At 63.2% G+C, this 27,912-nt stretch overlaps 1 protein-coding gene and 2 long non-coding RNA genes across 4 annotated transcripts in view; 1 reads left to right on the top strand and 2 right to left on the bottom strand.

Annotated features, from left to right (window-relative positions):
- RADIL (Rap associating with DIL domain) overlaps nt 1-24,803 on the top strand; it is a 129,142-nt gene extending 104,339 nt beyond the window's left edge. The window contains 13 exon segments of the mRNA XM_086691831.1: nt 1,560-2,198; nt 4,487-4,524; nt 10,953-11,113; nt 15,317-15,429; nt 16,515-16,752; nt 17,285-17,457; nt 20,940-21,090; nt 21,999-22,189; nt 22,365-22,574; nt 22,576-22,693; nt 23,646-23,785; nt 24,115-24,254; nt 24,507-24,803. Of these exon segments, the coding sequence (XP_086547957.1) occupies nt 1,560-2,198; nt 4,487-4,524; nt 10,953-11,113; nt 15,317-15,429; nt 16,515-16,752; nt 17,285-17,457; nt 20,940-21,090; nt 21,999-22,189; nt 22,365-22,574; nt 22,576-22,693; nt 23,646-23,785; nt 24,115-24,254; nt 24,507-24,612 (2,418 nt within the window). The 3' untranslated portion in view covers nt 24,613-24,803.
- On the bottom strand, nt 18,409-23,742 carry LOC147572869 (uncharacterized). Of its 2 annotated transcripts, XR_015245371.1 has the most exons (4): nt 23,638-23,742; nt 21,251-23,182; nt 20,077-20,373; nt 18,409-19,779 (listed from the first exon to the last, which is right to left on the bottom strand). It is a non-coding gene; the product is annotated as an uncharacterized LOC147572869 (long non-coding RNA). The 2 variants fall into 2 exon arrangements; XR_015245370.1 differs by having other exon boundaries at nt 18,409-20,373.
- Nucleotides 24,527-26,568, bottom strand: LOC147572868 (uncharacterized). Its single transcript, XR_015245372.1, has 3 exons — nt 25,680-26,568; nt 25,232-25,429; nt 24,527-24,661 (listed from the first exon to the last, which is right to left on the bottom strand). It is a non-coding gene; the product is annotated as an uncharacterized LOC147572868 (long non-coding RNA).
- Between the last annotated feature and the right edge of the window lie 1,344 nt (nt 26,569-27,912).

Genomic DNA, 27,912 nt, shown 5'->3' with positions numbered 1-27,912 from the left:
GAGCTCCTGCTGCTGCGGGCGCTCGCGTGATGAGGCTGGAGAAACGGGGTGGTGGGGACCACCACGCAGGGCCGTCCTGGATTCTGGGGGAAGTGGAGGCTTCCTCTGTGCTGTGTTTCCAGAGCCTTCTATGTCCGGGCTCCAGGAGGAAGCGGCGGGAGAGAGGGCTCACCCGGTGCCGGGCCTCTCGGTACTGCTTGTCTGCCCCCTTCCGTGTGTGTCTCGGGCCGTGCCCTGCCATGCCTTTGGGGTCCCCGACACGGGTCTGCCTACCTGTCCAGACGACGGTGGCTGCTTGGCCAAGAGCTGTTGTGTCGTACAGCTTCGACTGTACCGCGAGAAGCTTTCCCCGAGGAGGCAGGGAGATGAGCCACCCGTCCCCGGCCCGCATGTCCCACCACTTCTGTGGGAGCCCTGGGCCGGAGGGGTGTGGCCCTCCGAGGTTCCCCGTCCCGCTCTGCACCGCAGGCTCTCCCTTCCTGCTCTCTGGCTCGTGCCGATTTGCCCAGCTCCCTCCCGGCTCCATCCCGGTGCCCGCCATGCAGCGGTGGGGCTGGCGGCGCTCAGGTCTTAGCGATGCCAAACCGGGCCTCGCGCTGGGCGAGCAATAGGAATTGACGAGAGGCCCGACGAGGGTTCCGGGGGAGGCTTTCCCGGGACGTGTGCTCGAGCACGAGGGCGGCATCTCAGAGGAAGGAGTCCTCTGCTGACTCTGCGCCTAGAGGTCGGGGAAGAGTTTCCTCGAGAAACAGGTGGGGAGAGGGTGGCGGTGAAGCTTTAGAGGCGAGGGTTTTCTTAGCACCCGTGTACTTCGTGGTTGTGCCTTTGTGCACGCTGTATGTTAAGTCTCCGTCCTGGCTGTGATTTTCAGCTTGTGAACGAGGGGAAGGTAAGTTGGGGGCACGCCTGGTGGGCCCCGTGCACACGCAGGCCAGCGTCGGGGGCCCATCGTGGCACATACCAGCAGGGGCCGGATGTCGCGAGTGCCTTCGGGCGCCGGCCCCTCCTTGAGGTTGGTGTCCTCCGTTTTGCACTCCTATAGGGCACGTTGCTCTAGGAGACACAGACTCCTGCGTCTTCTCTTAGGGAGCTTTTCTTACGGTAGCATCACATCAGGTTCCGGGAGAGGCTACAGTCCTGTCCCTGTTCCGTCTCGTGAGAAGTCGTCGGCCCTCGCGAAGCCGGGGCCACAGAGGAGGGTGCTGGCACACGGCTCGGCACAGGTCACGCCGGGGCCTGGCGGCACGTGGCTGTGCCTATAAGCCAGTGTCAGTGCCCAGCTTGGCCCTGTCGGGCCTCTGGTGTCTCACAGCTGGAGTCCTCCCCAGGGTGTCCGGTGTGCCCTGGAGGCTTCTCCGGGAAGCCCTCCTCCCGCGGGGACCGTGGGTGCCCGGCGGGGGGCGGGTGGGTGGCAGGCAGCAGGTTAGGAAGGGCTCCGGGGCAGGGGGGCCCAGGATGGCGAGCCGGCCACCTGGAGCCGGGCCACCTTTTCGTTTCTTCCCCCTGAGGGGTTTGCCTGAGGTGTGTCCGGCCCTTGAAGTCTTGCGTTTGCGTTTCAGGACAGCCTGGTGTACCTGCTCAACCGGGAACAGCACACGGTGGGCCAGAGGACCCCTTCCAGCAAGCCCAGCGTCAGCCTCTCGGCCCCGGACATCCTGCCCTTGCACTGCACCATCCGCAGGCACCGGCCTCCGGGCCCAGAGAGGCCAGGGAACAGGCTGGTCCTGGAGCCCGTCCCCGGGGCGCCCGTGTCCGTCAACTTCTCGGAGGTGGGGGGCCGGGCCGTGGTGCTGCGCCACGGGGACCTGCTCTCCCTCGGCCTCTACTACCTGCTGCTGTTCAAGGACCCGGCGCAAGCCCAGCCCCTGCCCGCCCAGGCCCTGGCCCGGCTGCGGGCTGGGCCGCGAAGCTGCAGGATGTGCGGGGCCGCGCTCCGGGCCCGGGGCACCCCCCGCTCCGGCTCCACGCGTGCCGCCTTCCCCCGGCCGAGGCCGCTGCACCTAGAGTTCGAGCCTGAGGTGGAGGACGCGCTGCTGCAGAGGATCATGACGCTGGTCGAGCCTGGCGGTGACGGCCACAAGCTGGCCCCCGCCTTCCTCCTCTGCCTCTGCGTCCAGCACTCGGCCAACCGCCTGGAGCCCGGCTCATTTGGGCCGCTCCTGCTCAAGATGGCCAAGGCAATCCGAGAGACAGTCTGGGTCAGTCACGGGGCTGCCGTTTGCTGTGGTCCGGGGGGGGGGGGGGGGGGCGCGGGGGGGGGCGTTGGCTGGGGGTGGAGCTGGGTGTGGGCTGTGGGTGCCTGGGGGATGTCACGAGTCCCTCCTCTGATCGAAGGCCAGCTTTACTGCCTGTCCACACCTAGGGAGCCTGGAGTATCCCCACCGTGGCATTTCGTCCTCGGCGGGGGGGGGGCTGGGGGCCGGCCACGGCATTGTGCGCTCCGATCCCACGTCTGTCCCCCAGGCCCAGCCCAGCCGTGATGTGCCCCTGAGCCCTGGATACCCATTAGGCCTGAGTGCCCTGTGCTGTCTGCCTGGGGCAGTTCGGGCCTTGGCCAGCACTCGGCTATGGAGCCCTTGTCAGCTCAGGGCTGGGGGCCCGGGGCGGGTCGACTCTTGTACACCGAAAAGCTTGACTCCCTTAGGGTCTTGAGACCACCCACCTTTGGGCAGAGGTGTGGGGCCAGCCTGTGCCCTGTCGGAGGCTGGTTCACATCCCTGGGCTCTGCCCGCCGTCTGCCAGTGGCTCCCCTGCCCTCACGGAGGCGGCTCCGGGCACTGCCAGGCGTCCCTGCAGGGCCAGGGCAAGCGCTGCTGCGGGCGGCCTGGGTCCAGAACTCAGGGCCCCTTGCCTCTTCCTGCCCCTCCAGGACCCAAAGCCTGACCGGTAGTTACACACGGTCTCCCAAAGAGACGCCCATATATCTTGGCCCAGCTCACTCTGGCTTTGCAGAAACTGGATAGATTTTTCAGATTGAGATGCACGTTTAAGGGGCGCCTGGGTGGCGCAGTCGGTTAAGCGTCCGACTTCAGCCAGGTCACGATCTCGCGGTCCGTGAGTTCGAGCCCCGCGTCAGGCTCTGGGCTGATGGCTCAGAGCCTGGAGCCTGTTTCCGATTCTGTGTCTCCCTCTCTCTCTGACCCTCCCCCGTTCATGCTCTGTCTCTCTCTGTCCCAAAAATAAATAAAAACGTTGAAAAAAAAATTAAAAAAAAAAAAGATGCACGTTTGAAATAATTGAAACCTTTTAAAAGCAAAAGCCAATATGGGCTGTCACCTCTCAAGGTTTGTACAAGTAATCCACGTGCATTGTGGCTATCCGAGGCCACCTCTGACGGTTCCCATGTGGATTGATGTTGGTATGGCCCTGGTGTGGTCGCTTCTCTCCGTGTGGTCAAGTGCACGGTCAAGTGCGGTCTGTGCGGGCCAGGTGAAGTCCACGAGGTACATCAGCCTGAGCACACTAGGGCCTGTGGTGACCGGGGGTCTGAGGTCATGGGTTGTGAGTTTCTACACAGCTCGCTGTGCTGTCCTAAGCTTGCTCTGGGCCAGACACTAGTAAGTCAGACGCTACGACGCGGGAGCTGTATCCCACGCCCCGCTGAGGAAACCGAGGCAAGGAGGGTGTAACTTGGCTTGTGATGGAGCATAGAGGCGGGCAGGGAGCCGTCTGCCAGCCTGAGCCCGAGTGCCGCCCGTGGCTGTCGGAGGTGCTCCTGGGATTAGCCTTGTCCCCCACAGTACGGGTGTGGAAGCCAAGGCTCGTGGAGGTGAACTACCTTATCCGGGGTCTGGGGCTCACGAAGGAGTCAGAATCTGGGCTACACCCTGCCTGCTTCCCCCATCTGTCCACACACCTCAGTCCTGGTCTGGCGAGAGCCCCGTACGTTTTCGTTGTTCATTTGTCTGTCAGGCAGCAAGAGCCGTCTGTCCTCCGCCACTAGAGGTGGCGAGCATGTCTTGGAACACGTGGGCCTCCGCTCTGTCAGACGACAGCTTGCTACTAAAGCAAGAGTAACTTGTCAGTTAAAAGTGATGGAGGATGTTGGCTAACCCGTGTCCCCGTCAGGACGTTTAAACGCGTCTGTAAACACTCCATACACCCATCCACCTGTTGCCGTGGCCAAGGTCGAAAAGCGTATGTGTTAAGCTGGACGGTATGAGTGCACACAGAATCTTCATTCTGGCGTTTGTAAGATGCCTGAGCTGCTTTACTGTTTCTGAAAGGGCCGCGTGTTAAGTCAGCTAGATGCTTCTAAATGATCTCTGTTGCAGGAAGCACGCAGGTCATATTTGGCAATGGAACGAAGAGATGTCACATCCGATGGAAAACCGGCCTTTCCGGCACGGCTTCGAGTAAACAGTCCGCACAGTAGTGCCGTGTTTTTACGCAGACAGTGTGCTGGGCGTTTAGCGGCGTTCTCGCCGAGCACATCCTGTGCCGTCCTGTCTTTTCTCATGCTTGATTTTTTTGTCTCTGATTGTAGGAGAAAACCAAAGAACTGGCGGAGAAGCAGGCGCACCTGTAAGTATGGCCCAGCCGTTGCACCTGTCCCTTAGGGAGCTAGTTCCCCAGCAGACTTGCACCTCCCTGTGGAGCCTGGGGGGCCCCTGACGTCTCCGGGGTCAGCTGCGTGCTGCTGTCCACCTGTCCTTCTGCCTCAGAGTGGCTGTTTCCATTTCTGCGCTCACCACCCCAGGAAGCACTGTATTCGGGGAGTTTCTCCAGAGCACCTGTAAGACCGAGGGGGCGAGGTCCCCTCTGCAGCCTTGTCGTGCCCTCACTTCCCTGACGACTGTGCCAAAGCGAACCTGCCGCCTCAGGAAGTTGTGCAACCCTGATTTTGAGAGAAGGCGGCACGTCTCTGTTCTCCCACGTCTGTTTTCCCAGAGAGCGCTGTTTATGCTCACAGCACTGCTGGGACTTGGGAAGCTGTTTGGCATTAACAGCGAACACGTGTATATGCTGCGACTCAATACAGCATATTGGGTCTCCCGAGCGGGCACCACGGAGAAGGCTTCCCACGGAGGGCAGGAGGTGTGCTCTCAAGGCCTTATTTGTAAGTGACCAGGTTGGCAGAGGGCCGTGTATTTGTACGGCGGACGCTTGGCGACGGTGAGAGTGAACGCACCATGTGCTCCGTCCGTGTGTCGGAATCTGAAAACCGTGTGGAGCAGACAGGGCACCCGCACGTAAAGTCCACAGCGAAGCTGTCCGGCCAAGGAACGGACACATGTGGTAACACCCCAAAGGAGAGCCACGTTGAGGGGGCTGGTCACTGCCCGTCGTCAGGGAAGGGCACACGGGACCTTAAGTCACACGTCGGTTCACTCCCGTTGATGCCCCTGCTATAAAGACCATCTCTCAAGCATGCCGTTGGCGGTACATGTCTGCTCAGGCGTCCTCCGTGGTCCCCGGAAGGGAAAGGGGCAATCGTCACCGCCCCCCTTTCGAAGGGAGGGATGCAGGCCTGGGTCAGGAGCAGCATAGGTCTGGAGTGGCCCAGCGGTCCCACCCGAGCTGGAAGTTGAGCACAGGGTTCCTGGCACTCGTCGGCGCGCGCTCTCTGGCTCCCGTTGACATCGGGAAGCTGGAGCGACTTCTGCGGAAGTGTTTGCTGATGAGCGATGTGCCTCTGAGGCGTGAGGCGCCACGGGGAGGCCCAGCCCCGCCGCCCAGCTCACCGGGGCAGCGCTCAGCATGGCCCGGGCCCCACGGGGGAGTCCGGCATCAGAGGGTGGCGGCTGGCTCACCCGCGCCGGAGGGAACGGCACAGGCCTAGTGCGCTGGGCGTAGGTTTCCCACGTGAGGGGCTGGCCTTGGGGGCCCGGTGACAGGTGTGGCGGCCTCACCCCCAGCCCCTTGCTTTGCTCCGGGACAGCCGGGCTTCCGGGGCAGGGGTGGGGTGTGGAGGTGATGGAGCTGAGGTTTCGGGGGCTCGCGCTGCCCCTTCCCTCCTCAGTGCCGCCTCCCACATCGGTGCCTGTGCTGTGGCACCCTGCTCACGGGGGAACCAAGGCCTTCCCTGCAGCAGCTCATGCCCATTTTGGGTTCCAGAACTTGTGTCGTTAGGGCCTAAAAATGCCTGTGTCCATCGGCAGGGATTGCTCCTTCTCCCTCCTTTTTAAAAAATTACGAATCGGGGCACCTGGGTGGCTCAGTTGGTTGAGCGTCCGACTTCGGCTCGGGTCATGATCTCGTGGTCCGTGAGTTCAGGCCCCGCATCGGGCTCTTGTGCTGACAGCTTGGAGGCTGGAACCTGCTTCGGATTCTGTGTGTGTGTGTGTCTCTCTCTCTGCTGCTTCCCTAGTCACGCTCTGTTTCTCTGTCAAAAATAAACATTAAAAAAAATGAAAATTAGGAATCACCTCCAAAATATAGAAAAGCACAGACTATTAACCACCCAAGAATCCATACCTGAATTTCACATTAACATTTTGCCTCACGGGTGTCAGAGCTTTGTGCGGGGTGGTTCTGTTTAAATTTCGAACGACTGTGGATTTTCACTGCACGCTTTTGCTGCCCCTGTGATCACGCCTTTTTTTCTGGGAACGCACGAATGTGGGTGCTGCGTTACCAAGTTTTCTGGACCACGACTGAATCCCTGGGAGTAAACCCTTTGTGATGGCTGAGTTTTTAGGAGGGCGAGGTTCAGTTGGTTGATGTTTTAATGAGGGTTTTCCCATCTGAATTCACAGGTCACATTAATCTGTGATTTTTTATTCGCGGCCTTTGTCTGCAATAACAGGGTTCGCAGAGACTGAACCGGGCCACCCTGTGTGTTTTCAGTTCCCTGCATTGGTTTGTCTGAGGTGTGGACTCAGCTCTCACAGGTTTGCTCCAAGTACGAAGTACTTCCCTGTGAAAGTGTCTGGACGGCCCGGTTTTGCTGAACCCGTTTCTTCGGTGATTATTGGCGTATCTAGTTTTCTGGTTCTGCTTACGCTGATTTCGGTAATTTTTACTTTCGTTTTCAAAGTTATTGGAATAAAGGTGTTCGTTCTGTTCTCTTTGGAGTTTTCACGTCTCGTGTATTTGTAGTAGCATCCCAGCATTTACATTGGTTGTATCTCCTTCCTCTTCCCTCCCTTTGAATTATCTTCCCAGGGATTCGTCTGTTGTCGTGTGTTTAAAAGGGCCAATTTTGTCGTTTCTCCTTAGGTTTTCTTCGATTTCTATTCCGTGAAGGTCTTTATCGTTTCCTATTCTTGCATAATTTCTGTTTTAATTTTCTCTTTGATTCCTTAATTATTCGGAACAATATTTGAATTTCTTAAATTTGTATTGACAAAAGCGCTTTCGATTTTGTTGCCAAGTAATAATTTCCCTTCGATATGCTTCCCATATGGATTAAAAAAAATTAGATCGCGGGCTCCTGGCTGGCTCCGTTAGGTGGAGCATGTGACTCTTGATCCCAAGGTTGTGAATTCAAGCCCCATGTTGGGCGTGGAGCCTACTTTAAAAAAAATTGTATCAGAGCAGTGATTGATTTGATCCGGTTTGGTTTATTTTTATTGTGGTAAGAACACTTGACATGAGCGTAGTACCCCTTAGCGTTTTGAGGTGTCGGTTAGTCGTTTCTGGTTTCTCCGTCCCCGTCCCAGCCCCTGGCAGCCGCCATTCTGCCCTCTGAGTCCATGAGTTGGACTGTTGAGAAATGTCACCTGAGCGACATCATGCAGTATTTTTCCTTCCGTGATTGGCTTATTTTGCTTAGCATAATGTCTTCAAGGTTCATCCGTGCTGTCGCGTTATTGCAGGATTTCCTTTGTTTTTCAATAATTTTTTTTTTAATTTTTTTTTTCAACGTTTATTTATTTTTGGGACGGAGAGAGACAGAGCATGAATGGGTGAGGGGCAGAGAGAGAGGGAGACACAGAATCGGAAACAGGCTCCAGGCTCTGAGCCATCAGCCCAGAGCCTGACGCGGGGCTCGAACTCACGGACCGCGAGATCATGACCTGGCTGAAGTCGGACGCTTAACCGACTGCGCCACTGAGGCGCCCCAATAATTTTTTTTTTTAACGTTTATTTATTTTTGAGGCAGAGAGAGACAGAGCATGAACGGGGGAGGGTCAGAGAGAGGGAGACACAGAATCTGAAACAGGCTCCAGGCTCTGAGCCATCAGCCCAGAGCCCGACGCGGGGCTTGAACTCACGGACCGCGAGACCGTGACCTGGCTGAAGTCGGCCACCCAACCGACTGAGCCACCCAGGCGCCCCTCCTTTATTTTTTAAAAGCTGAATACCATTTCATTGTGTCCCGTACCAGATTTTCTTTACCCCTCCCTCCCTCGGTGGACATTTCGCGTGGCTCTGTGTCGTCCTTCTCGCACCTGGTGCTGCGCTGAGCAAGTGGTGCGAATACCTCTTGGAGATGCTGATTTCAGTTCTTGCGGGGAAGTAGGCAGGAGCGGAACTGCCGGGTCCTCAGGCCGATTTTGAGGAGCCTCCACACTGTTCTCCGCAGCGGCCGCGCCGTTCCTGGTCTGCACTCCCGCCGACGACGCAGGAGGGTTCCACCTTCTCCACACCCTCACTGACGCTTGTTACCTCTTGTCCTTCTGACCATGGCCATTCCAACGGGGGTGAGGTGACAGCTCATCGTGGTTTTGGTTTGCGTCTACCGGGTGGTGAGCGATGGTGAGCGCCTTTTCACGAGCCTGTCGGCCACCTGGATGTCTTTTTTGGAGACCTGTCTGTTCGAGTCTTAAACCTTTTCTTGAATCGGGTCGTGAGTTTTTTTACTTTCGAGTTACAGGGTTTCGTTATGTGTTTTGGAAATTAACCACTTAGCAGATGGATGGTTTACAAATCTCTCTCCCACACTGTAGGTTGCTTTTTCACCCTGTTGGAGGTTTTCTCTGCTGTGCAGAAGCTTTTCAGTTGGACGTAGGCCCACTTGTCTATTTTTGCTTTCGGTGCCTGTGTCTTTGGAGTCCTATCCGTGAAATCGCTCCCACTCGGTGCTCACCTGAAGGGATAGGCCGGACCCGTTGCCCGGTGTTTGTGCCCCAAGCGTGTGGCCTGCGGCTGGTAGGTGCCGTGCCTTCGGGGCCACCTCGCCGGGGTTCGACACCGAAACTCCAGCTGCCAACACCTGGTGGTTTATTTTTCAGTAGAGCCCGTCCGTCCTTTAGAGTTCTGAGAAGGTGACATCGAGAGGGGCAGTGAACGTGGAAAACAAAATGGAATCAGGCTCTGAAGCCCCAGGTTAATCCTTTTCTAACAACCCCAAACTCTTTGCGGCTACGCGCCTGCCTGCGTATGCAAATGGGCGCGGAGCACAAATGTGGAGGAGGAGCATGGGGAGCATGGGGAGCACGAGCGTGCGGAGCACAGACGCGGAGGAACAGCGCGAGGAGCTGTGCAGGAGCCGCGGCGGCCACAGCCCCGAGCAATGAAAACGAGGAGACGGAAGAGAGGTCGCACCGTCGGGGGCACAAGCGGAGTTGTGTCAGAACAACAAAACCAAAACCGCAGGCACGAGAGGAAGTGCGACAGGGAGCCCGAGGCCCCTCCGTCTGGGCCCGTGGTGGCTGCCCCAGGGGACGACGCAGCCTCGTCAGCCCGCCACCCGTAGGGCCCCCATGGCTTTGCCCGTGAGCCTCGTTGGCCGGACCCCGGACGCCACCCTCACGAACGCGCGCAGCTGCTCCGGCCGTGCCCCTGGGACTGCGGGTCAGCCTGCCCCGTGTCACCCCTACCCAAGCCCGAGTCACAGCTGGGCGGGGCGATTTGCCGGCGAGCGGATCTGTGCTCACCCGTCAGAACAGTCCAGTGGGTGTGGTGGCGGCACCAGCGCGACATCCTGGCTGCGGGCGCCTCGGGGGTGTCCTCACAGGCCGTCACGGGACAACCGCGGAACCGCTTCCGCACAGCGGGTGGGACGACACGAGGGACTGTGCCCAGGAGGATGGCCGTCGACCTCTGAAACGGGAAATTTCCCGAGCTCGGCACAGCCTCGCCCCGTCCACCCCTCAGACTCCTCAACCGGTGGTTGAGTGGGGCCGGTGCTGGGGAGCTTCCTCTCCCAGCCGGTGCCCCCAGACACGAGGTCCTGCATCCTAGGGATCTGCGCTTGGCGGGGGCCCACCGGACCCCGGGGGCGAGTGGCCCGGAGGAGCCTCTAGGTGCCGGCCTGGGAGAGGAGCGCCTCTGGGGCCACCTCCACCCCAGGCTGGCCGTCCCCAGGCTCGTAAGGGGAGCAGAGGGACGAGGAGCTTCTCGCCCCGTGCCTGGCGCCTGGCAGCTTCTGTTTGGACCGCCGCAGGGACACATGCTTGGCCCTGGCGGAAGAGGCCATGCGACGAGCGTGTGGCGGCTCCAGGAGCCGCGGCCAGCGTGGAGTCCTTTTTCTAACAATTCCCTCTCAGTCTTCAAATGACACGCTCTGATGGCTGCTTTTGGATGCACGGACTTCAGGCATCGTCGGGCTTTTAACAAGATAGTTCCCAGCTAGTCTTGCCCGTGCACCTCCTGGAATAGAGGCGCTGCCGTTTGTTCAGTTCGTCACGTGAACTTAACACGCGAAAACTCCCGTCTCTCGTACACGAACGACACACTCGTGCTGCTCATCCTGACAGCCGTGCGCCCCATCTCTCTGAGCACATGCGCTTGCACGCGCCCCCCCCCCCCCCACCGAGCTCCTTCATTATCTCCTCCGGAAACCAAAGATGTGAAAACAGTTTGTTGACGAGAGTCACTGGCACTGGCCGTGGGTGCTGGTGTCCTTCCTGCGAGGTCGGAGGTTTGTAGACGGGCCTCTGGCTGTCACGGGTCGAACGGCTTATATTTGTACCTCATTTCCCAGCATGACGCCGGGAGGCCGACGGGTCACGGCTGGTTGGGGTGGCGTCCCGCTGAGCAGAACACCCTTCCGTGCAGAGTGTAGCGCGTTCGGCCTCCCTGGGTGGCGGCCACGAGTAACCGTTCGTCTTGTGTCTTGGCAGCCAGGAGCCCATCTCTCTGGCCGGCTTTACCATGGCTGGCCTGGTTCCAGACCTGCAGCACATCCTCTTCTGGATGTCTAACTCGGTCGAGCTTCTGTACTTCATCCAGCAGAAGTGCCCGCTCTACATGCAGACCTGGGAGGAGGAGCTGGATGTCACAGGTACCGCCGGGGAGCGGGGCGCGCGCCCCGTCGCCTTGCCGTCCGGCCGCTAGAACAGAGGTGGCCTCGTGTCAGGGCCCCCCACGCGAGGGGGTGACGCTGGCGGTCGGGCCAACCCGGCTCTTCGCGTCGTCCTTTCACGCATAGCGTGCTGCCTGGGGGGCGGTGGACACAGGCCTCCCGTGTGCCCCCGCGGGAAGAGGACGGTGCGTCGGCCCTGGGCCATCCCTTACGGGTGCACCCGTTTCAGAGAGCAGCCGCGCTGTCGTTGGGGGCCGCGACTGTGACCGTGACTTGCTGGCTTTGGGGCCTCACCTGCCCGGGGAGCCCGCGTTAGGTTGTGTGAGCCACAGCCTGACGTGCTGAAAACAAAGACCGAGGGGGGCAGTCCTGGCGGGCTTCACGAAGAAGGTGGCACGGGCCGGGCCCCGAGGCCAGGTGGGGGTTCAGCGGCTGTGTGTCTGCATAGCGGGTGGTGGAACGAGTCGCAGGGCCGTCCCAGGGGCTGGACCACAGCCTCCAGTGGGGGAGCCCGCTTTCGCCCCCTCCTCTGTGGCGGAAACAGAGCCGCTCCCTTCCCCGTATCCCTGTCGTGGGGCCTCGGCAGCAGAAGCCGCAGGGGATCCCGGGTAGGCGTGGTTGGCAGCCGGCCTCTGGAGGCTGCACCCAGAGCCGGGAAGGAAGCCAGGCAGGCAGGCGGGCCGGGGCCTGGCCAAGGCTCCCCCGTGGGGTCGGTCTGCCAGGCCCTGCACGGTGTCCGTGTGCTCGGCTGTGTCTCCGAGGAGGTGGCCGCGGGTTCCCGGTGAGACGGCCCCGCACCCCACTCAGGTGGCACGGGGTCCTGCCGTGCCCCTGCTAGGAGGGGCTCCTGGCGGTGACGGTGAGAGGCCGCGGTCTGTGTGGCACAGGCTCTCCCACCTCGTGCCAGGCTGGTGTCTGGCCTCGCGAGCCAGGTGAGGAGGCCGGGCTGGCAGGTGGGGGCCGAGGGGAGGCCGAGCCGGCGGGCGTGTCTGCGTGTCTTCTTGTTACATGTGGTTTCTTAGTGTTTTCTGGTCCTCCGCTTCACAGTGTAGGGGACGTTGGGAACGTTCTTGGGCTTCCGTGGGTACGCAGAGGGAAGCAGCGGATCCTTCTGCGTCCCAGTGGGCATTCGGGCCCGCTGGCCTGTGGCCTGCAACCCTCGTTGCCCTTGGGCGGACGTTGCACCAGATGTGCACCTTGACCTCCCAGGGTGGGCTGCTCTCTGTGCACAAACCTGTGGCAGCTGCTGACCCGGCTTTTCCCCCCGAGCGTCAGGTGAACAGCCACCTCTGTGTGTCCCCAAAGCCAGGGCAGTCACTCTGCTCCAGCGGCCTGGGCCGTCCTGAGCTAAGTGCTCCCGGGACCCAGGCCCCTCTCTCTCCAGAGCCTGCTTGTCGTCCTTGGGGGCCCCAGCTTTTCCGAGCAGAGGGGCCTGTCTTCTGGACATGGCCCCGGCCAGTGAGCACCTGGGCCTCCGGCTGGTCTGTAAGCACCTGTGGTCCTTCTGTACTAGAGGTTAGGCGGTCGGGGTGCAGCCGGGGCGCCTGCAGTGGCTCTGGCTCCAGCAGTCAGCCAGGAGAGCTGCCCCCTCCACGGTTCTCCGGCACAACGTTCGTGGGCGGGTCCTGCTCACACCCCTTCTCATCTGGCCTAATCTCAGACGCTGTGGTCTTTGGGCCCCACCGGGCCTGCCTCCCCAGGCCAGGGACCCCGCATCGGGCCCTGGAAAATAGATTTTCATGAAAAAAGCTATTTGGGGTTGACGGGGGCTCTGCTTCCTCAGCTGCCGCCTCTGCTCTCAGAGGAAGTTATTTTTGGTCCCGGGCCTGCGTGTCCTGTAGCCCAGTCGATGCTGGGAGAGCAAGGACGGGGATGGCCGGGGTCCCGCCTCCACCCGCCCCTGGGACCGCTAGGGGCCGGGGGAGCCACGGCAGGATCTGAACGTCCCACCAACAGCGTCCTGTGCGGTGCGGGCGCTGGAGAGCGCTGAGGAAAAAATAACATCACCAGAGGGCAAAGGCAAGGTTAGAGCCGCGTCTCGGCCTCCTGACCTGCAGCGGGAAATTTCTGTGGGAAGAATTCCGAAAACAGATGTCACGTCCTGAACGCTGGAAAATCGCCTTTTCGTTCCGCAAACAGTCTTTGTTGTCTGAAGCTCTTACCCAGGACGCCTCGCTCACGCAGGCACACGGAAGGTGGGCCCCACAGGGGAGGGGATGTTTGGAGACTCTTTGGGGAGCCCTTGCGGCTCTGCCTCAGCACCTACAGATTTGGGGGCGTCGAGGCGTGGGCCCCGTCCCCTAAAAGGCTCAGGGGGGGCCTCTGCTTGGCCTGTAGCATTTCTGCTGGCTTTCCAGTGATGTGGGAGGGACTGTGGCGGCATCTGTGTCTCCCTGTGGCCGCCGAGTCCTGGCCTCCTCTTCCCGTCATCCCTCCTCCTGCCAGAGCCCCCACACCCACACGGGAACAGGCCGGGACAGGCTCGTAGCCTGCAGGGTGGCGCCCAGGCCCAGCTACGGTGGAAGGGTTTGGAACTGGTTTCTTGGCCTCGTTCCTACTGGCTTTGAGTGGCTGTGAGTGGTGGATGGTCTGCGGGTCTCAGGGGCAGCAGTGGGCAGCCTTGGGTGTTCCTCTCGGCCTGGGAGGCTGCAGTGGGTCGGGGAGCACCCGGGGACCCTCACGGTGTCTGGGTTGCCTCTCCTCTGAAGGCCAGTGAGGCCGCAGGAGCATCCAGATCCCGTGGGGGTGGGTCCCACGAGACCCCACAGGCTGGGCTCTAGGGAGGACCCCCGGCAGGCGAGGCAGGCCTCTGGCTTCCCAATCCAGACAGATTCCTGGGGCGTGAGCCCTTGGGGTGTGTTCTGTGGGTCCAGGGGCAGGAGAGCCCCGAGTCCTAGAAGTGTCTCGAACAGTGGTTCATCCAGGTGTTTTAGGGATGGGGTCTCTGACGGACTTGTACGCCGTTTCCATTCTGTTTGTGCAGCAGTGGGCGGTCTGGGACCCCATGCTCCCACGAGGGCCGCTTCAGTGCTCAGAGCGATTCTGGGCCCCGTCGGGCCCAGCACCTCACTCCCTGCTCTGAGAAGAGGTTCCTTTAACGGAAAGGCTGTAGCAGGGGCACCTGGTGGTTCTGTCGGCTGAACATCTGACTCTCGATTTGGGCTCAGGTCACGGTCTCGCGGTTTGTGGGTTTGAGCCCAGGGTTGGGCTCTGCCCTGACAGTGTAGCGCGTACTTGGGATTCTCTCTCTCTTCCCGTCTCTCAGTGCTTCGCTCCTGCTCATGCTCTTTCTCAAAATAAATAATAAACATTAAAAAAAGAAGAGGCTGTAGCAGAGTGAACAGTGGCCGAGAGCCGCGGGTGCCCGTCTGCCCTGGACATACCCATCCAAGCTGCCCGGTTGCAGCTCCTGTAAAGAAGTGCGGATCTGAGGGTGGCGGAGGCGGGGCCTCCAGGCCCTGGGCAGCCCTGCTCGGCGCTGGTGGGACACTGGGTACCTCCTGCATTTGGAGGCCCTTCGGGACGGTTCTGCCCTGTTGGGGTTCTCTGGTGTTGGCGTCCCTGTGGCCGATCTGGCGTCTTGACTTCACGGGAACCGCCAGAAGCAAGGAATCACCTGGCATCCGCGGAGCCCCTCCTGCCACGCTAGGCGGGTCCCCTGCCAGCCCCCGGGGCTCAGCTCCAGCTACGGTCTGGGGAGGCCCACCCGCTGGGGCCGCATGGAGCCGGGCTGCCTCCCTCCGTGGGGCTGTCCAGCAGCCGGGTCTCGGCTGCGTCTTCTCTGTGGTCTCTCCGGGATGCTGGGGGGAGAATGGGGCTCGTAGGCCGTTTGGATTTCTTTCTTCTTGGAAAAATGTCACAATTCCGTGGAGTGATGGTCTCCTTAGGAGCTTTGGCCAGGTGTTCCTTTGACCTGTGTCTGGAGTGGGAAGTGAGCGCAGGCCCTTGGGTCAGAATCCATATTGCTGGGGCCGCTGATTCTACCAGGAAACGTGTCTGGGATCTATCCGTCAATGGGCCACCTGGGCCAGCGTCTCATCCCTGGGCGCCTCGGGGAGGGGTGGCAGTCAGGCTGGGGGTCAGCCGGCCGCGCGAGGCGGCTCCCCAGACCCGAGATGGGACGGGGGCGAGCGCAGTCCGGAGGTAAGCACGCGGTGACCGTGCCCCGCTGTCTCCTCTCAGGCTCCAGGGAGTCCCTGCTTTCCTGCACACTGACGGCCAGCGAGGAGGCCATGGCGGTGCTGGAGGAGGTCATCCTGTATGCCTTCCAGCAGTGCGTGTACTACGTCTCCAAGGTACGGCACGGCCAGGGTGTGCGCCTCACCCTCCCCTGGGCCGGGAGGGCTGGGGACCTGGGAAGGACGGAGGTGCTTTTGCCACCGTCACCCGAGGGTTTCGAGCTCCGACTGCCACCTCGGCACACCTGAGCCCAGTTCCGGGTCCTCTCCCTCCTGGCCCGCGTCCCCCTCATCCTGGGAGCCGGTGGCTGCGCAAGCGCCAACAACGTCGGGGAGCAGGAGGGGCGGCTGCTCGGGGACGTGGACGTTGGTGTTCATTGTGGCGACCAGAGGTGGTGTTAGCCTCCGGGTCCGGAGGAGTCACTTACCCCGTCCCAGCACACAGCAGGGTGCAGGGGGGGAGTGGAGAGAGCAACAGCCCCTGTGGCGGGTGGCCCCAGCTGGGGGATCCAAGGGGACTTGCCGAGACCGAGCTTTGCCTTGGATTCTGTGGGGGATGCGTCCGCGGAAAGCGAGAGGGGCCGGTTGGACAGGGCACTCTGGGGACAGTTCCCCGTTTGTTCTGCGTGGAGACCCGACACCCGAGTCCGCCAGCTCCGTGGTCAGTTGGCGGCGGCTTGGGGCCCTGTGTGAAGGGTCTGAGCTCGTGTCCTGGCCCAACAGGAACGAGCCCCCGCCCATGTACTCACATCTGCCCCAGGGGTCCGAGCAGGGCTGCGTACCGCCCTTAACCGGTCTGTCATCCCAGGATCCCCTTGAGGTGTGGTGGCTGCGAGGACCCACCCCCCCGGAGGGGATGCCTTCGCTCGTGTCTGGGGAGCAGCTGTTGGTGTTGCCCCGCCCCCCCCCACCCCCCGATGAGTGTGGGCGCCCGCAGTGCTGCCCCCCAGGCCTTCAACCAGGACCGTGGCCCCTGGCTCAGCTCCCCGGGAGGGGGTGCTCCTGGAGCAGGGGGTGGCGGTGGTCCGGGGCCAGCCAGCAGACCCCCCGGCCCGTTCTGTCTGGCGGGTCAGGACCCGTGGGCTGTGCCAGCAGTCCTGCCAGGCTCCCTGCACCTGTGAGTGTCACCTGCCCCCGGTGCCCAGAGCTGGAACCGCGTGCCCGGGGGCCAGACGTGCTTGGTGTTTCCCTCTTGCCCCCAGTCGCTGTACGTCTGCCTCCCGGCCCTGCTGGAGTGCCCCCCTTTCCAGACGGAGTGCCGGGAGAGCTGGTGCTCGGCGTCCCCGCTGCCGGAGGAGACGCGCCGGGTGGTGTCCGTCTACCAGGCCACCCTGGATCTCCTGCGACAGTTCCAGGTGCACCCCGAGATCGCCTCCCAGGTGCTGGCCTACCTCTTCTTCTTCTCCGGCACGCTGCTCTTCAACCAGCTCCTGGACAAGGGTGAGGCTGGGGGGTGGGGGCCCGCAGCGGCCTCGCCTGGTCCTTTTTCGCCCCGAGCCCCGTGGCTGGGAGCGGAGGGAGGGGCTCAGAGAAGCGACGTGGTCCGTGACCCTGCCTGCTGCCCCCCAGACTCTCCTCGCTTCTGGTGCCAGCTCCTTCGGGCTGGGGGCCCTGCCCGGACTCGGGGAGATGAGAGTGGTGTGAACTTGTGGCCCTCGTGTGTCTCCCGTGTGGCTTTCCCGGGCTGGTCGGGGTCCACAGGCGGGCTCTAGGCCTGACGGGGCCTCGCCGTAGGGGTGCACTCCTGCTTTCGGGACTCGGCAGCTGTCACAACCCCTCTCTGCCCCCCCCCCTTCACCACCCCCTCCCAGCCCCACCCCGCCCCACCCAAAGAGGGGCCCAGAAGCGGGCTGGTTGCCTTGGAAACCAACAGCAGGTGCCGAGGCCCCTTGTCAGAGGCTCGCAGGTGGAGAGGACAGGCCCTCCCTGGGAGAAGGCGGCCAGCACGGCGTCCCCTTCCCTCCCCCTGCAGGCCCCTCTCTGAGTTGCTTCCACTGGCCCAGAGGTGTCCAGGCCTGTGCCCGCTTGCAACAGCTCCTGGAGTGGATGAGGAGCACCGGCTGTGGGGACGCCGGGGAACACTTCTTCCGGAAGCTTTCCTGCACGCTCAACCTGCTGGCCACTCCCCGAGCCCAGCTCATCCAGGTAGGAGGAGCTCACGAGGTGTCACTTCTGGGGTCGCCAGCTCACAGACCAGGCGTGGGCCACGGATGTGGCTTCGGGGCTTCTGAGACCCTGCGGTGTTGCTTCCGTTCCGCTTCTGGTCCCACCCGCAGGCAGGATGAGGCCCCCCGGAGGTCTGTGTCCCCAGTCCCCGACCCCACACGGCACGGGGGATCTGCACGGACCCCGAGATGGGGAGATCACCCTGTCCGGTGGGCCCGGGCTAACCACGCCAGTGCTTAAAGGGGCAGACAGATGGGTCAGATGGAGCACAGGAGGTGGGCCCCGACCGCCCGGCTGGCTCTGAAGAGGGACCCTGGGGCGTCGTGGCCTCTGCAAGCTGGGAACAGCCCTCAGCTGTGGGCCAGTGCAGAAAGGGGAACTTCCGTCCTATCGTCACGAGGAACTGAATCCGCACGACCCACACCGGCCTTGCTGAGTCCCGGGTGTGGGCCCGACGCCGGCTCGGGGTCTGAGCCCCCAGAACCGCAGAGGATGCGCGCACGGTCATCTGTGGGAAGAATGACAGGAAGCGAGTATGTCACGGTGCCCTCCCGCGGGAGCTACCGGACGGTCGTCACCGATGCTCAATGAAACCAGCGTGTCCTTCCCTGCCTGCAGGACACCGCGTGTGCCGAGGGGTGATGCGAGTCTGGGGGGACGGTGGACCTTCCCGTCTGCTGTAAAACTGGAGCGCTTCCCCTCCACTGAAGGACGCAGCACAGAAACCTGGGTGTCGTCACTGTCGCTCTTAGTAATGGTGGCCGCGGCTGCCTTGCCGAGCACCTCCGAGGTGTGACCCGCATAGCGCGTCGTCTCATTTCAACCTCCCGTGACAGTTGCTTCCTGCTGGCTAAGCCCCGGTCCCACGGCCGGTGATGGTTCGGCAGAGACCGAACGTGCCACGTGCTGGGAGCCACGGCTTGTTCCAGCGTCTTTTGAGTTACTTGATTTTGTTCTTCTAATTCTAAAAGCGCAGCAGGAATTCACTAGAGACAATGCAGAAGATGGGGACCTCTGCCTGCAGATTGCAACCTGAACCTATGCTTTTGGCCTCCTCCCCAAATACCACTCCGCAAAAGCAAAGCGTAAGCCCACAGGGACCGAGCAGGCCCGGGGAGGAGAAACACCGCGGGGGCCGGAAAGCGGAGGCCGGGGGGTGACTGCCCACGGAAGACGTGGAGCCTCGATAACAGGGCCGGCGGGGACTGAAGGTCCGTGGAGCGTGCGGCTCTTGATCCTGGGGTTGTGAGTTCGAGCCTTTGGCCCGCATATAGTAAATACTTGAAATGTTGAAAAAATCGAGAAAATTCCTTGCAGCAAAATTCTACACAGCAGCGTGAATGCCCAGGCCAACGTTAAATACGAGGCTGAGCCACAGTCGGACCCAGAGGGGCACAGGTGGTGATGCCCGGGGTCTGGAACGCAAGAGTGGGCCAAGTGGGGCTGCAGTGGGGGACAGGCCTGCCCGGCAGGGGCCTCCTCGCGCGGCCACCTCGCGCGGCCACACGCTCCCCGCTCTTGCCCTGCGCTGGGAACACAGGCTGTCGTGCTTCACGTCTGTGCGGTTTCTGTGTGTGCTTCGGATCTTAGCGGCCCCTTCCCGCACGGCCGGGCCGGCCCTCCCCCTGCGCTGGCCGAACACCTGTGCTTACTTCTGGAACATTTAAGACAGGGTGTCATCCTGACACCAGAAGTGTCATCCTGAAAAGGAGGGCTTCTGAGGGAGGATAGAGAACCTGCTGCGTGTGGGAGGCCCCGTGCTCTTTGTCACGGGGCTGACCGGACAACGCTGGCGTCAGTGACACCAAGGTAGAGGCTGGAGGACGTGGCCATCTGTCCCACCACGAGCCAGCCTGGCAGACTGAGCACCTGCTCGCTTCCCGCACGAGAGCCGGATGTTGGAGGACGCAGATCCTGGGGCGACAGACTTCTCTGTAAAGGGCCAGGGGGTAGGTAATGTAGCCTTTGTGGGGCACGTACAGTTGCCGTCCAGAATTCTTCGTTGTTTTAAGCCCTTTAAAAAATGTGAACACCACTCTGAGCGTGCAAAGCTTTTCCGGGAGAAAAAACTTAACAATTTATATTCTCCTACAGATAAGAGAACCAAAAGGATTTTTGGAAATTCGAACCCTGAGAGTAAAGAGAAAGGGTCCCGTGGCAAGACTGGAAGACAGTCCAGGAAATCTCCCAGACAGTAGACAGATGATATGAAGGACAGGGGAGCGTGCTGGGTCCCTCCTGGTGGCTTCTGGGCCTGATGGCTGGCACCCTCCTGACACCAGCCCCAGACAAGGAACAGCCCTGGGAAGGAAGTCTGGATTCTAGAATGGACCTGGGAGAACCAGAAGGAACGGAGCCGGTGTTGGGGGGATGGGGCTCCCAGCTGCGGCCCTACTTCCCCCCCCCCCACCAAAGTAGCCTTAGGAAACGGTTGTTCCTCTGCTGGAGGCACTTGCCCCCCCACGGCCCAGGCCTCGTGACCTTGGCAGTAAAGTGAAGCTAGAGGGAAGCCGAGGAGAGGAGGCCAGACGGGACGGGAAAGAGCGGGGACCTGGCAGCCAGGGAGTCAGAGATGGCCGCGCCCACCCCCAGACCCACCTGCCCCGAGGTGCTGGCAAGCGTGGCCGATGGCTGAGCAGTTCCGTGGCTGCACTTGCACAGAGAAGCCCAGGGCTGCCGTGTGGAGACCGTGGGCCAGAGGAGCCCGTGAAATTCCCACAAGAATAAAGACTGGACGCGTCCCGGAGACTAGCCCTCAGCGTGGTTTCCGACTTTCAAGAGCAACGCCAGAAGCCGGGGATACCCGCCGTGGAGGGCGACAGCGTGGGCCGGCCCGCCGACTGCGGGGTCAGCAGTGGTCCTCGGGAAACCTTGGTCAGGAAGCTGCTGGAGCGTCTGTGTCACAAAAATGGGGATTAGCTCAGAGAATTGGAGAGAAGTTTCCAGAAAACAAGGGAGGAGGGGCACCCTGGCCCATGGAGAGCAGGGTCGCGGGGAACCGTGCCCGCTTTCTTTTGTGGAGCACGAGTCCACCCTTCTCCCCTCCTCTCTCTTGGGCTGCTCGTCCCCCGCCAGGAGGCCTCCCTGTCCTGGAAGGCTTTGCCTTCACGCGCGTCTTCAGCTCTAGGGGTCGGATCTCTTCATACCGTGAGGCAGGAATCCCCAGATCCCCAGATCCCCGGGCTCCTTTCCTGGCGTCTCACCCCACGCGGTGCCGTGGGGGGAGGCACGTTCAGGGGACCCAGCCCTGGGGGTGGTGCCTGCTGGCCGCTCCCCAGAAGGGCCGTCCCACCTGGCGCTCCCCCGGCCACCCACCCCCCGGCCCTTCGGGGGCCACGGCCCGGGGTGTGCCGGTGGGGAGCTCGGACCCCGTACCCTGGCCCCCAGGAAGAAGGTCCTCCCTGGCGGGGGGGGGGGGTGCGCGTGGGGCCTCTGACCACACGCTCCTTCTTGTCACCCAGATGAGCTGGGCCAGCCTGAGGGCCGCGTTCCCCGCCCTGAGCCCAGCGCAGCTGCACCGGCTGCTGACACAATATCAGCTGGCCTCCGCCATGGGCCCCATGAGCGCCTGGGAGCCCGATGCCCGGGACAGCCCCGAGGCCTTCAAGTCAGGTGAGCCTGATCAGAGGCGGGAACAAGGGGCCGTGGGGGTACTTCTAGAAGAGCTTACAGAGCCTGTCTCCTCCACCCTGGTGCCCTGGAGGCTATCACAGATGGAGGTCAGGGAGCCCACAGCCCGGTTCCGACTTTGGGGTCAGGTCCAAGGTCCTACCCAACATGGGGACTGAAGGCAGGGCCTCGCTTGGTGCACACAGCCCACCAGGAGGAGAACAGGGTCTCGGCGTTGAGTGCCAAGAGGGTGTGTGGGCCCCGCACCCATGTCTGTTCACACGCAGCGTACGTGGACGTGCAAGTAACGTTTCTCACGAACAGATGCACGTCTCATTATTAGCATGATGCACGTAACGACAATTAACAGAAGATAGAAGATACGGCTGGAAACAGGGCCTCGGGCTCGGTTCTTCCGTGCCCCGTCGCCCAGGGCATGGCCGGTGGGAGGGACTGCTTGGAGCAGGACTCTGGGCCCCGCTGGCCCCTCGCGCCCCTCCTCACTACCGGGGCCTGTCCCCGGGTGGGCTCTCTGCTCAGAGCTGGTGCAGGTGTTGGCCTTCCCGCCGTCTGAGCATGCCCATGTTCTGGGACTCAGGGTCCTGGGGACCGTGCGGGATGCAGTCACCATGTGCCTTGGGAGCACCAGAAGGACAGGGTGCGGGGTACAGAGGCAGGGGGAGTTGGGGGCGGGGCAGTGGGGTGAGGCAGCTCGGGCCTCTTCCTCGGTGCTCACTGGGACGCAGAAGGGCCCAGAGTGTGGTTTGGGCGGGTTGCCTTCGCCTGGGTCCCATGCTCCCGTGTCCCCGGTACCTGCAGTGTCAGGAGGGGGGGTGGCTGGTGGGCCCGGGGAGGGGCCGGGCGTTTCTTCTTGGCCAGCGCGGTCACACCGTCCTCATCGCCGTCGGCAGAGGACGTCCTGGAGTCCTACGAGAACCCCCCGCCCATCGTTTTGCCGAGCGAGGGCTTCCAGGTGAATCTGGAAGCGGACTGCCCGGACGCCGGCGTCTACCAGCAGCTTCTGTACCTGCGCCACTTCCTGTGGAGCCTGCGGAGCAAACCCAGCCCTGGCGCCGGGCCTTCCCAGCCGGGGTGCCGTGAGGTACCGGGGCTGCTCTGGCTTTGATAACGGGGCTGGTGAGGGCAGCCAGCACGGGGCCTGGCTGCTGCCCCTGCGGCCCCTGGGGGTCCCCAGAGGCGGGGGTGGCCCCTGGGGTCTCCCACTGTGGCGGGCCGCTGGGCACCTGAGGCCTTCGTCCCTGTCCCCCCACCCCCAGGGCCCGCAGCCCACCCCCGAAGGGCCCCCGGGGGGCCACAGCTGCCCGCTGGTTTCCAGGGGAGCTCGTGAAGCCGGCCCGGTGCGCCCTCCTCCTCCTCCTGCGGGGGCTCCCCGCGCACAGGGCCCTCCAGGAAGGCAGAGCCGCGGGGGCCCCCAGGCTGGCGTCCTGCACGTGGACTCCTCGTGCCTGCTCACGCCTCCCGGCACCCCCGCTCGGCCTCGAGCCCGCTGTCCCCGACTGGCCAGAGCCCGGCGGCACCTGTGGGAAAGCGCTCCCGGAAGGGAGGCCGAGCGGGCAGAGTGGCCCCCGAGGTGCAGCTGGGGAAGGTAAGACCTGTCCCCAGGCTCCCAACAGCCCCCAGTCTCCCCCCGGCACCTGGGCGGGGCCCCTTTGGGTCACTGTAACCGTGCGGCCCTAGGGGCACGTTTGGCCTGGGCTTCTGGTACCTGCCTACGAACGCCCGTAGCCCATGCTGGGCAGGCTCTAGGGGCCACGTGAGGCAGGCGCAGGGTGGTTCAGGCCCCCGTCGAAGGGCACAGGGTGCACGCACAGCCGCCTGTGGGACGAGGTCCCTCCCCCCAGGGTGGAGGAAGGGACGGCTCAGGTGGTGTGCACCAGGTAGGAGGCTGGGGGGGGGGGGGAGGGCCGGGGGGGCCATGAAGTGCAGGGCAGAGCAGCCCCCGGCAGTGCCCCTGCAGACTCTGGGTGTGCCCCAAGGCCAGGGGTCACCTGGGCAGATCCGGGCCTGAGGCAGGGCACCTGCTTGCCGGTGAGGGGACTGCAGCCACACGCTCTGCCCGAAGGCCGGATCTGACCTGTGGGGAGAGAAGGCACAGGACCCTGGGTGGGGGGGCCACAGAGCTGACGAGTCCCAGCTCCGGCAGGGGCGGGGTCAGACACGGGGGCGGGGGGGGGGGGAAGGGAGGCGGAGTCACCGCTTAACGGGCAGAGGGAGGGGAAGGGGGACCTGGAGCAGAGCCCACCTTTCAGCCTCTGGAAACAGCCAGGCTCTGGGAGGGGCTGCCATCCCAGGGCCGTCACGTCACGAGGAGGGAGGACGCACACCCTTTACAGGCACGTGGGGGTGTGGCCCATAGGCGGGGCCGGGATCCATCACCCCCCCTTGTGCCCAGATGGGCATCTTGTCGGAGCCGCGGGAGCATTTCCCTGTGGAGGAACAGCGGAGCCCGCTGGGTGGGGACAGGGCGGGACAGTACAGTGGCGACGGCACGAGCCGACCTCCCCTTCCACCCGCGGCGTCTCTTCTCACCTGCCCAGGAGACGGCGTGGCTCCGGCGGACGAGCCCCCGCCAGCCCTCTCCAGCCGCAGCTCCAGCGCCGAGGACTTCTGCTACGTGTTTGTGGTAGAGCTGGAGCGGGGTCCCTCCGGCCTGGGGATGGGCCTGATCGACGGGATGGTGAGCGGCCCCCTGGGCTCCTCCTGCTCAGGACAGCCCCACGCAGGCCCACGGCTCGCGCGGTCACTGGGAGACCACGGGCGGGCAGGGCAGGGCCGGCCGCGGGCTCGGGACCGGGCTCAGTGGGGCAGCTCGGTGGCCGCTTCCCCGGCCGGCCGTGTCCCCTCTGTCCTCAGAACTCCGGGTACCGGGCCTGGGTGGGGGGTGGGTGCTGTCCGGTGTTGCCCGTGTGGACATGCCGGAGGCCACGAGAGCGACCCCCCCCCCCCCCCCCCCCGCCCGGGGCCCGCCCAGCCCAGCCCAGCCCTGAGCTGCTACTTGGCCTGCAGCACACGCCGCTGGGCGCCCCCGGGCTCTACATCCAGACACTGCTCCCGGGCAGCCCCGCAGCAGCCGACGGCCGGCTGGCCCTGGGCGACCGCATCCTCGAGGTGAACGGCAGCAGCCTGATGGGCGTCGGCTACCTGAGGTACGCCTGCCTTTGGGCCCGGACCGCCCAGCCGTTAGGGGAGCCCGGGCCCCTTAGCCCCGGCCCCCATCTTAGACGAGAGAGCGCGCGGGCTCGGCCCCCAGCCCACTCTTCGACCTCTGACAACACGGCAGCCCCAGCGGGGCCCCTTGGGGGGGTCCCCAACCCAGGCGCCCCAGGAGCCCCACGCACCCCGAGGCTGGACCCGTGGCGAGTCGGCCACACCACGCGTCTCCCCTGGCCGGCTTTCAGGGCTGTGGACCTGATCCGACACGGAGGAAAGAAGATGCGTTTTCTGGTTGCCAAATCTGACGTGGAGACGGCCAAGAAGATCCGCTTCCGCACCCCACCTCCCTAGGGCGGGCTGGAGGGACAGCTGTGGCGGCCGTGCCGTGTGGTCGCGTCCCCTGCCGTGGATAATGTGCATCTTAGTGTATATTTTATTTATATGACAGACGATACGAAGTTGTGACGTTTGTTACAGAGCTTTTATGTTTGAAAATTTTAACGGAAAAGTATAGATTCAATAAACTATCTTTCGTACTCTGAGAGGCTGGTGCTGCGTGCAGCCAGGGGGGGTGCCGTGCCGGGGTCCCCAGGGCCTCCCCCCTCCCCGCCAGCTTGGGAGAGACCCTGGGAGGACACGGGATCGCGGTTTTAAGGGAGTCTGTCTGCCCCCCACCCTGCCCAGAAACGAGCAGAGGGGAGGGGGCAGTGGGCACGCCGGTGCGGGGCCCTCCTGGTAATCACAGGCTCGGCACCCGTCCAGGAAATGGTCTAGAACCTCCCTGAGAAAGTTACAGTGAGGGGCTTTACCCACCCTGAGTACCCGGATCTCCTCCCCGCAACTCACGACCCCTCCCAGTTTCTCCTCGGATTGTGGAAGCTGAGGCTCGACCCTAGTACCAAGCTCTTAATCTGCCGTGGGGCTGGTGTCCACTTGGTCACCGTCCCTTCCCGACCGACAGGAAACTCACCTCCTTGGCTACCAGGCGGCCGAGCGCGTGCGGGGGCGAGGCCGGGTTCGCGTCGCGGTAATAGCGCGGCTCCGACACGTCCACGCCGGGCGTCTTTAGCAGGGTCCTGCGGCCAGTGTACCCATGGCTCCCGTGTCGTCCTCACAAGTCAAGGCTGGGCTCTGGGCCCGGGTCCTCATCTTTGACAGGAACAGACACCTGGGGGAGAAGGGATTTCCGGCGGGTCAGTGGCAGACCCGCCCCTCACGTGGAAAGGGGTCTCCTGGAGGGTGCACGGCCACCTGAGTGGTGTCCTAGGTCTGGCGCGGCTCCCTGCTGCCCTCTGGTGGGCGCAGAAGACAAGCGCGCTTGCGTCTGCCCCGGGCCCTTTCAACGTGAGGCTCCGAGATTCCGCCTGGTTGGAAGCACCACCCTCTACTGAGTGCCCCAGACGCCGGGTAAGATGTACTTGCACGAGTTTCATCCTAGGGGCACCCGGGTGGCTCCATCGTGTTCGTGTCCAACTCGGTTTCGGCTCAGGTGGTGATCCCAGGGTCAGGGGATCGGGCCCCGCATTGGACTCTGTGCTACACACGGAGCCTGCCTAAAATTCTGCCTTTCTACCCCGCGTGCGTGCTCTCTCTCTAGACAAAAAACATTTGAAACGTATGACTGAACCCAAGAGATCAATTCTGAGAGCCCCGAATTGCAACAAGGGCACCAGTTCAGAGAGGCCAGCGGCAGCCTACGGCCGGCCGGATTACAGGTCTCGGTTCCTCGCTGCTCTGTGCAGAGGAGGTGACGGAGCGTGGAGCCACGTGGCCGTGGGTCCACATACCTCAAGGCCCCCAGGAGCTGGTGCCCGGGGAGAGGCGACGAAAGCAGAGCTCACGGCAGGCTGAGCTCCCCGGGCCCGTTGCACACAATAGCTCACGAACTGCTCCCAGCCACAACACGGTGGGACGATCAACACGTTTTCGAGACGAGGAAACGTGTGCAGGAAGACCGATTTTCTCTGTCTCTAGCCGTTACCCCAATAACGCTCTGGGGGAACAAATGACAGAGCTCCGTGTCTCCAAACAACGGCACCGACTCTCAGCTCAGCCAGAGGTACTTCCCCACTCCAGGTGGGGTCCAGGTCTGCCCCCACGCTTCTCCAGCCCTTCGACCAACAGACCAGCCAGGAACGTTCTCCTTACAAAGCAAAAGCCAAGAGGCCGAGCCCAGCTCCCAAGCACGTTTCAACCCCCATCACTCCTGCCCACAGTCTGTCCGCCAAAGCGGGTGGGACCGCCAAGCCCACAATCAGCGGGCCACCCGCGGCCCACCCCCCCACTCCCAATCAGGCCACAGCAAGGGTGTGGGTATGGACCCCAAACCCAGGGGAACGAGAAATCGAGGCCACCGAGTCAGCGTGCCCCTCCAGAGCCAGCCGGGATCGGTACTCGGGTAGTTTGTCTCCAGACGCTTAGGCACCGCAACAGCTCACCCGGCCGAGAACACGCGAAAGCAATGTCTGGGTTGCCTGAGCTCTGTGTGCAGCAGGGAACCCATCTCCTCCAAGTCTGCGCTCACCAACTAGTTAGTACGCAGGTTTTGGACCCACACTGTGTGCGGACGAGCTGCGCGCTGACGATGGCACCGCAGGCACCTTGCAGAAATAATACTTTCCTCTAAAACATATATTCTCAACCCTGGCCTTCCGTCCTGGAGCTCGAGGCCCACGTGGGGTCGGCGCGGGACAGGGAGAGGTCCGCGGACCCCGGCCTGAAGCTCGCGGCTCACGCGGGGTCGGTAAGGGGTGCGGGGAGCAGCAAAGCCGGGTCTGCCCCATCCCGGGAGGACCAGGGTGTCCCTTGGCGCGCCCCGCCGCGATACCCGGCGCTCTGCTCCGAGGGCGCGTCACCTGTCGCCTGCCGGAAGTCATCCTGAGGCCGACTGTCGGAGAAGCGGGCACCCCTCGCCCGGCCAGTCCCGGGTCCGGGACTCCCCGGCGTCCACCCACCTCCGCGGCTGCCGTTTCTACAGGTGCCCGAGCGGCCAACCGGCAGGGTCCGGGCCTGGGGGCGTGGTGAAGGCGGAGCCGGAGCCGGGGCCGGGCCTGGGGGCGTGGCCGGAGTCGGGGGCGGGGCTGGCCCGGAGACTCGCGCAGCAGCAGCACCACCTGGTGGCCCGGGGGCCCCCTCGCACCGGGTGGAGCTGGGGAGCAGCCTAGGGAGCTGGTGTGCGAGGTGGGAAGCTGACGGCAGGAGGCGCCGAGGCTGGGGGCAGTTTCTCGCCCCACCACACCCAGCGTGTCTCCCCCACTTGCTCTAAGGCTCCGAGCAGCAGGCGGGCGTCAGGGTCCCCGGGAACCACGGCCGGAGCCCCCTCTTAACGGCAGGAGGCTGTAGGCCTGAAGTCGCAGCACCTGCAGCCCACCTGGCAGGGGCCCCAGGGCCCATGTAGCAGGAGGCGGGCGAGAAAGGACGCGGAGCCGAGGCCCTTCCGGGGGCAGCTGCACTTCTGGGTCACCCTGCTTCCTCCCTGCCGGTATTCCGGCGGTTCTTTCTGGGACCTCCGGGACGCTGTGGGGACGGAGCAGGCAGGAACGGCCTCCGGTGTCTGGTGTAGCTGCACGAGGGTCCCCAGGGCCAGGTCTCGCAGACCAGCAGTGCACCCCCACTTCTGGCCTTGCCCCCCTGGGTGGAGGAAAGCGCACA

The sequence above is a fragment of the Puma concolor genome, chromosome E3 (genome assembly GCF_028749965.1).
Source record: "Puma concolor isolate L17-30 chromosome E3, mPumCon1.1.hap2, whole genome shotgun sequence".
In the NCBI taxonomy this organism is placed as follows: Eukaryota; Metazoa; Chordata; class Mammalia; order Carnivora; family Felidae; genus Puma; species Puma concolor.
Note: the sequence above shows the minus strand (reverse complement) of the source record. Positions and strands in the feature narration are given on the sequence as shown.